At 36.7% G+C, this 8,614-nt stretch overlaps 1 protein-coding gene across 1 annotated transcript in view; it reads left to right on the forward strand.

The window, feature by feature from the left end:
• Window positions 1–8,614, forward strand: part of REL (REL proto-oncogene, NF-kB subunit) — a 34,155-nt gene extending 25,541 nt beyond the window's left edge. The window contains exons 5-10 of the mRNA XM_015070526.3: window positions 3,176–3,316; window positions 4,460–4,564; window positions 5,291–5,503; window positions 6,304–6,372; window positions 6,501–6,566; window positions 7,770–8,614. Coding sequence (XP_014926012.1) covers window positions 3,176–3,316; window positions 4,460–4,564; window positions 5,291–5,503; window positions 6,304–6,372; window positions 6,501–6,566; window positions 7,770–8,533 — 1,358 coding nt within the window. The 3' untranslated portion in view covers window positions 8,534–8,614. The remainder of the gene's footprint in view (window positions 1–3,175; window positions 3,317–4,459; window positions 4,565–5,290; window positions 5,504–6,303; window positions 6,373–6,500; window positions 6,567–7,769) is intronic.

The raw sequence follows: 8,614 nt of genomic DNA on the forward strand, positions 1-8,614 counted from the left end.
TTATTTATTTATTTATTTACTTATTTATTTATTTAGAGATAGAGACCGTGAGCAGGGGAGGGGCAGAGAGAGAATCCCACACAGACCCCGCACTGTCAGCACAGAGCCCAATGCAGGGCTCAAACTCACAAACTGTGAGATCATGACCTGAGCTGAAGTCAAGAGTCAGATGCTTAACTGACTAAGCCACCCATGCACCTCTAAGTGTAGTTCTTTTAAGTCAGGTTTCTGAAGACTTCACTATTTGAATCTTTTGCAGTGTTTCTATAGACTCTTGTTTTTCTTTTCTTTTTTTTTTGTTTTAAATCACTTTATTTTGTTTCCTCATATGCCTGCTTATTTGAAATAGAATACCAGTCATCGTATATGAAAAATTCTAAGGATTTTAGGTCTAGGATGTTGTTATCTGCCTTCAGAAGATTTTCTTATGGTAGGTGACTAGTCACTAGCGATCTCAGATCACCTCAAATCAGTGAATGATTTAGGTTATTTGAAAGTGGACTTCATCTCTGTGGACCTGGTATCTTTCCAGTTCATTCTTTTTTTTTTTTTTTTTAATTTTTTTTTTTAATGTTTATTTATTTTTGAGACAGAGAGAGACAGAGCATGAACGGGGGAAGGTCAGAGAGAGAGGGAGACACAGAATCCAAAGTAGGCTCCAGGCTCTGAGCTGTCAGCACAGAGCCCGACGCGGGGCTCGAACTCATGGACCGTGAGATCGTGACCTGAGCCGAAGTCGGACGCTTAACCAACTGAGCCACCCAGGCGCCCCTCCAGTTCATTCTTAACTCCTGAAGTGTAGCTCCTCCAGGGCTCCAACCAAAGAACTGGGCATTTTTCAGGTCCTCCATCCTCGGTATACCCTGAACTCCCTTTATTTTTCCCCTACAGGCTACTGAGAATTTATCTTAACTTCTCATTTTCTTAGCCACCTCTTAGAAAATTGGCAGGCTATATCTGGAAAAAAAGAAGCCTCTCATTCTGAACTTAACCTCTATGGGTTTCTGTGATACTGTGATTTATAATAAATATATATTTGGTCTTCACCCCCATTCCTGACATAAAGCTCCTAAAACCTTTTGTAAGTGATAACAGCAAAAAAAAAAAAAAAAAAGGGTCTTTTGTTACTTGTAATAAACTCCTTTCAACCACCCCTGTTATGTCATATTATGTTATGATATGAACACCTGCATCACAGGTGTTCATATCATAATATTTTGACTTTTTAGTTATACAGATATGTTCTTGTAGACTCCTTCAAATGCTTGGCTTAAGAATGCAAATGAGAGCGGCGCCTGGGTGATTCAGTTAGTTGTGTCTGACTCTTGATTTCTGCTCAGGTCATGAACTCACAGTTGCTGAGTTCGAGCCCCGCATAGGGTTCTCCGCTGGCAACATGAAGCTTGCTTAGGATTCTTTCATCTCTTTCCCTCTCTCTCATCCTGTCTCCCACTCACAGTCTTTCTAAATAAATAAATAAATGAATAAAGCTAACTTTAAAAAATACTAATGGGAATATTTAAAATTTTTTAATGTTTATTTTTGACAGAGAAAGAATGAGTAAGAGGGGCAGAGCAAGAGGGGGACAGAGGATCCCAAGTGGGCTCCACACTGATAGCAGTGAGCACTAATGGGAATATTTTAAATGTTCTGATAGCTACAAAGACTGTGAGCATAGTTTAAATAAAAACAGTCAAAATTGCATTGCCATTTTATTAGTTATTTCCTGTAAGGACCAAAGAATTTGGTATTTAACTGTGTTTTCAAATTTAGTATTTCAAGTTTTAATACTTTCTGAAAACTAAAATTTCATAAAAAATTTCCACATTGCATATTTCATGCTTTTAAAAAATATGGCTGTTGGGGCGCCTGGGTGGCTCAGTCGGTTAAGCGTCCGACTTCGGCTCAGGTCACGATCTCGCGGTCGGTGAGTTTGAGCCCCGCGTCAGGCTCTGGGCTGATGGCTCAGAGCCGGGAGCCTGCTTCCGATTCGGTGTCTCCCTCTCTCTCTGCCCCTCCCCCGTTCATGCTCTGTCTCTCTGTCTCAAAAAGAAATGTTAAAAAAAAAAATTAAAAAAAAATATGGCTGTTATGATTTATTGCTACAGCTTATGTTATTTGAAAATGCAGTTAATATTTTCTTGTTGAACTGTATTTCTTTTCAAATATCAACTTAATAAACTGTTACTACATCTATTCTGTCATAAAGAATAGGTTTTTATATTTTTTCAGAACTGTAAAATTTTCCTGCTAGTGTTTTTGTTCCTTTTAAAGCAAACTTAATTTGTACATAAAATTCCTTACGGAAACTAGCTAGTTACCTTATATCATCTATTTTCTTCTATATGGGTATTTAATTCTATAGGGTATTTAATCCCTAACATATTGTTCTGAATTTTAGTAGTTATTTCTATGTATGTAATTTTTATGCAAAACATACATAAAGCTTTCTAATAGAGTTCAGTTTTTGAGAGCATAGGTTCAGGATTCAATGACGTCTTAGTTTGAATTCCTTCTCTACCATTGCCTATCTGTGAAACTTTGGAGAAGTAATTTCATCTCTTTAACATCAGTTCTTGGGGTGCCTGGGTGGCTCAGTCAATTGTCCAACTTTGACTCAGATCATGATCTTGTGGTTTGTAAATTCAAGCCCCGCGTCAGGCTCTGTGCTGATAGCTCAGAGCCTGGAGCCTGCTTCAGATTCTCTGTCTCCCTTTCTCTCTGCCCCTCCCCCACTCACACTCTGTCGCTGTCTTTCAAAAATGAATAAACGTTAAAACATAAAATTCTTCATCTGTAAAACAGGGATGATAATAATTCTTATACAGATTTATATTCTCTTTTATATTCTTCCTATTCTCTGTTGCATATAATCTGCAACTACTTTGTAAGAATTTGTCAATTATTAATGTCAGTTTGGGGTTCTGCTTTAAATTTCAGATAACTTAGGATAGTTACTTCCTGACCATGGCTATAACTTAATACTGTTAGTGACTGACTACGTGCTGGTAATGATAAAAGGCATTCTTGGATTGTGTGCCATTCTGTTTTGTTAGCACAGATTGGATGCTACTTAGGGTTATTGGATATGTTGGGCAAGGAGGAGGACCTAGCAGGATTTTAGTTCTATGTGACTGTTTTACATGCTTAAAAAAATTGTACTATTTATATTTAGTTCCTGAACAACAGCTGCTTGATATTGAAGATTGCGACCTCAATGTGGTGAGATTATGTTTTCAAGTTTTCCTCCCTGATGAACATGGTAATTTGACAACTGCTCTACCTCCTGTTGTCTCTAACCCAATTTATGACAACCGTAAGTACTTTATTTTCTTATATTTATAGCATTAGCTTATGGGGTTTTTTAGTTTAATTTTTTATAGTATTTTGGCAATTAGAAAAAAGTATGATCATTGTAAGAAAAATTCAAGTATTACTAAAATAATAGGAGTAATCTTCTCTGATCTCCTCCTCCTCCAAAGATAATCACTATCCTCAGGTATGTTTAACCAGTTTCTTCATATATAAAAACAAACCATCGTTTTCACACAATGTATTTTCGGCAACTTTAAAAAAAATCACAGATCCTTTAAAAAAAATTTTTTTTTTTCTCTTAGCAATATATCTTCAGCCTTTTCCCCCTTTAGGTACCTTATTCTTTCCAGTAACTGCATATTTCTTTATATGGCTATATCACAATTTTGTGAAATCATTACCTTATTACAAGACATTTGGTTTGCTTCCTTCTTGACTTTTTTCTCTAACAAATTGTACTTCAGTAAATATATCCTGTATGTGCATATTTTATGCAGATGTGTCTCTAGCATAATTTTATAAAAGTAGAAATGTTGGCAAATGCTAGATCAAAGGATATGGATATTTGTAGTTTTAGAAGATTATGAAATTGCCCTCAAAGTTTTTGTGTGTGTGTGTGTGTGTGTGTGTGTGTGTGTGTGTGTGTGTGTATTTGCTTTTATATGCATCCACTCATGGTATATGACTGCCTGTGTTGCATGTAGAAGCATAGTGGAGCATAGGCCTATAAAGGTGGATCAGAGTATCCTCATCATGGAGAACTTTGAATTGCCAGGGAGAATTGTTGAAATTGTATTCCTATACATGTCAGCATGAAATTGCATTGCTATAGGGTTATAGTCATGATTGAAGAGATTAATCTGGTGACACTGTGTAGGATGGATTGAAAGAATCCGAATTTAGAAACAGGGAGATTTAACTAGAGGACCTGTTATTGCCGAGAAATGAAGTCACAAGGCTCTAAACCAGTTTGGGCAATGTAGTTAAAAAAGGAAAGGACAGATGTGGATTATTAATGTTTTTAGTGTCCTTAATTTATTTATACACTAAAGCTTTTATCTGTCCTGTAAGTTGTTTTCCTAGAATTCTCACCGTAAAAAATGAGTAAAAAATATTACTAATTAAAAAAATCCTTTATGTTTAGGTGCTCCAAATACTGCAGAATTAAGGATTTGTCGTGTAAACAAGAACTGTGGAAGTGTCAGAGGAGGAGATGAAATATTTCTACTATGTGATAAAGTTCAGAAAGGTATTTATTTATTTGTTTCATTGCATTTAGAATATACAGATCTTCCTGGGCTTACAGTGAGGTTACACCATGATAAACTCACTGTAAATTGAAACTAATCTTAAATTGAAAATGCAGTTAATACACCTAACCTGCCAAACATCATAGCTTAGCCTAGCCTACCTTAAACATGCCCATAACACTTACATTAGCATGCAGTTGGGCAAAATGACCTAACACAAAGCCTATTTATAATAAAGTATTGAATATGTCGTGTAATTTATTGAAAACTGTACTGAAAGTGAAAAACAGTTGTGTCAGTTGTTGACCCTCCTGATCAGGTGGCTGACGTGGCTTGCTGCCACTGCCCAGCATCTTCAGAGTATTGTACTGCATATTGCTAGCCCAGAAAAGATCAAAATCTGAAGTACACTTTCTACTGAATGCATATTGCTTTCATGCCATCATAAAGTCAAGAGGTTGTTAAGTTGAACCATTGTAAGTTGGGGACCATTTTATTTCATATTTATTTAGAGAGAGAAAGAGCACGTGTGGGCAAGCAGCAGAGGGGTAGAGAGAGAGAATCCCAAGCAGGCCCTGCGCTGTCAGCACAGAGCCCATCACAAACCATGAGATCATGACCTAAGCTCAATTGACTGAGCCACCCATTCGCCCCCAATCTGTACTTTAGATTAACAGATGGATTTTGTTTTCCCATTGCTATTTCTTTGCTTTTGTATTCACTAGATGACATAGAAGTTCGGTTTGTGTTGAACGATTGGGAAGCAAAAGGTATCTTTTCACAAGCTGATGTACACCGTCAAGTAGCCATTGTTTTTAAGACTCCACCATATTGCAGAGCTATAACAGAACCAGTAACAGTAAAAATGCAGCTGCGGAGACCTTCTGACCAGGAAGTTAGTGAATCCATGGATTTTAGATATCTGCCAGACGAAAAAGGTACGATTTCTTGGTGGTAAGGTTTTATACATTTCTTTCATTTTTTTTTAACGTTTACTTATTTTTAAGTAAAATAAGAGAGCACAAGCATGTGGGTGCGAGTGAGGAAGGGGCAGAGAGAGGGGGACAGAGAGGATCCAAAGCCGGCTCCACGCTGACAGCAGAGTTCAAAGCTGGGCTCAAACTCACGAACTGTGAGATCATGACCTGAGCTGAAATCGGATGCTTAACCAAATGAGCTACCCAGTCACCCCAGTATATATTTCTTAAAGTTAGTTCTCCTAATAACATTTTCTTATTAGATACATTTGAATACAGTAGTGTTTATTCATGATTTACATTTTATTTCCTGAAAGTTTTCAGCTGATTTTTTACCAATTGATCTTTATGCTCTTTTGCATCTCTTTCTTTAGAAAGGAATCTGGAATAGTTTCAAAGTATCCGAACTGTTCATCAAAATTTATTTTATATTTGAGGTTCTGTTTTTGTCCTTATCATGCCCTTTTTATAGGTGGAAAACTTGCCACTCAGAAACTGGTCTTCATTTTGGTTTGGTCCTTAATCTGCCCTTATTGTGTTAGTTGACATTGTTGACTTATAGGTGTTATAAGAAAACAAGATGAGTATTATACCTTTTACTGCTAACTTGGGACACATTCTGCAATACTTACTAAATCCATATTATATATGTATATTTAAAGCATTTTCTGTATGGGAATAAAACACCTATTTAGTTGTTGAAGGAGAGGCAGCACAATCCTATGATGATTCACATACTTTCCTGCTTTCTTTTTAACCAGATACTTATGGCAATAAAGCAAAGAAACAAAAAACAACTCTACTTTTCCAGAAACTGTGGCAAGATTGTGGTAAGAGTATTTTGGATTGATTTGTATTTAAATAGATTTGGGGGTTTTTACTTTATCCCATTTTCCAAATTTTAACTGATGTTATTTTTAAAATTGCGTTTAATAATGAAAAAACTTTATCACAACAGTTAATTTTCCTGAAAGACCTAGACCTGGTCTAGGATCAACTGGAGAAGGACGATTCATCAAAAAAGGTATTTCATCCCCTGTAGACTATTCCTTAAATGGTCAAAAGATCAGTGCTTTGCACAGTATATTGGAATTCCATTCTTAAGAATGAAAACTGCTTCTTTGCTATTTTCCATTCCCACAAATTATTTCATGCTTTGAATATTAAATGAATTGATCTCCATTTAAGGTCCTGTTGGAAACTATGATTATGTTTTTGGGATTCATTGTTTGAGAAATTACATTTGTTCGTATGGTGGTAATTTTACTTAATTATGGTGTGTCATGGAAGAAGTGGTTTGGATCTGGCGGGTCGCTTATCTTTAAAGTTTTACTGGGACACAGCCACGCTCGTTTGATGACATATTGTCTGTGGCTGGTTTTTTTTGCATTACAGTGGCAGAACTGAGTAGTTCTAACAGAGGCTGTATGGCCCACAGAGGCTAAAATATTTGGCTGTTTATAGAAAAAAAGTTGTGAACCTCTGGTTTAGATCATTCAACCAGGGTTATTTAATTAGAAGTCTTTCGTTCCCCTTAACATTCTTAAATCAGTGCTTTTTCCTGGTTGAGTATGTATAGTAGTCATATACTATATAAATAAATACAGAATCCTTAGTTTCTTTCTGACTGGGAATTATGTGGTACTTTAGAGTTCTAGCTTAATAGATCTTAGCAAGTTATGTGGATTTTTCAATCATCCCTAATGAGCATTTCCTCCATCCCTCCATTTTCTCCTAAAAATAGTGAATTTGAAAGGTTTTGGCTATTTAGATTCCCATTACCTGAAATTCTGATTTTTTTTTTTAATGCTTTATTTTTTAAAGTAATCTCTACGCTCAATGTTGGGGCTCGAACTCACAACCCCAAGATCAAGAGTCACATGCTCTATTGACTGAGCCAGCCCGGGACCCCTGAAATTCTGGGATTTATTTTTCACTTTTCAAAAATACCTTTCTAGGGCCTCAGAAGCTAGATTTTCATATTTAACTGGAGTGAAGTTAATTATGCCCAAATAACTTACAAAATTAAAGGTATTTGTAAAACAGCGTTACAGAACGCAGCTTTAGACTCATGTAATAATTTTAGTGCAATTTACTATTTTTATCTAAACTGTTACATCAGTGTCCTTGAAAGTTTTCTTTATTAGTGTGTTTATGCTATTTTAATTTAGAGATATTTTTTATACTTTTATTTCAGTTTTGTAAAAATGTATTTTCCTCCCCACAGAATCCAACTTTTCTCATGGTGCAGTTTTGACAGATATGTCCAGGACCTCAGGCATTTCAAGCCAAGCAGACTCCTACTATTCCTCGTCTGTGTCCATCTCGAGTGCGTTGTCACATCATACTTCAGCCATACCTGCAATGGTATCTCAGCCTTCAAGCTGGTCTTCAGGGGCCCACCCCACCTCACGCTCAGTCAACACAAATCCACTGAGTAGTTTTTCAACGGGGACACTTTCCTCTAATTCACAAGGTGTCTCACCATATCTGGAAATACCTCTTGTGAGTGATTTGAATGCCTCTAATGCTTGCATTTATAACAATGCTAATGACATAGGCAGAATGGAAGCATCATCCATGTCATCAGCTGATTTATATGGTATTTCTGATGCCAACATGCTACCGAATTGCCCTGTGAATATGAATGACAGCATGAGGGAGTCTGATAATCCAAGACTTGTGAGCATGAATCTTGAAAACCCCTCATGTAATTCAGTGTTAGACCCGAGAGACTTGAGACAGCTCCATCAGATGTCCTCTTCCAGTCTGTCAGCAGGCGCCAGTTCCAGTACTACGGCTTTTGTTGCACAGTCCGAGGCATTTGAGGGATCTGATTTCAATTGTACAGATAACAGTATGATGAATGAGTCAGGGCCATCAAACGGTACTAATCCAAACAGTCATGGCTTTGTTCATAGTCAGTATTCGGGTATTGGCACTATGCAGAGTGAGCAATTGAGCGACTCATTCGCGTTTGAATATTTTTAAGGTAACTTGTGCGATTTAAATGGTTACTCAAGATTTAAATCCTTTGACATGTTTGTAACCATTTTTATGTTACCTATATAG

The sequence above is a fragment of the Acinonyx jubatus genome, chromosome A3 (genome assembly GCF_027475565.1).
Source record: "Acinonyx jubatus isolate Ajub_Pintada_27869175 chromosome A3, VMU_Ajub_asm_v1.0, whole genome shotgun sequence".
In the NCBI taxonomy this organism is placed as follows: Eukaryota; Metazoa; Chordata; class Mammalia; order Carnivora; family Felidae; genus Acinonyx; species Acinonyx jubatus.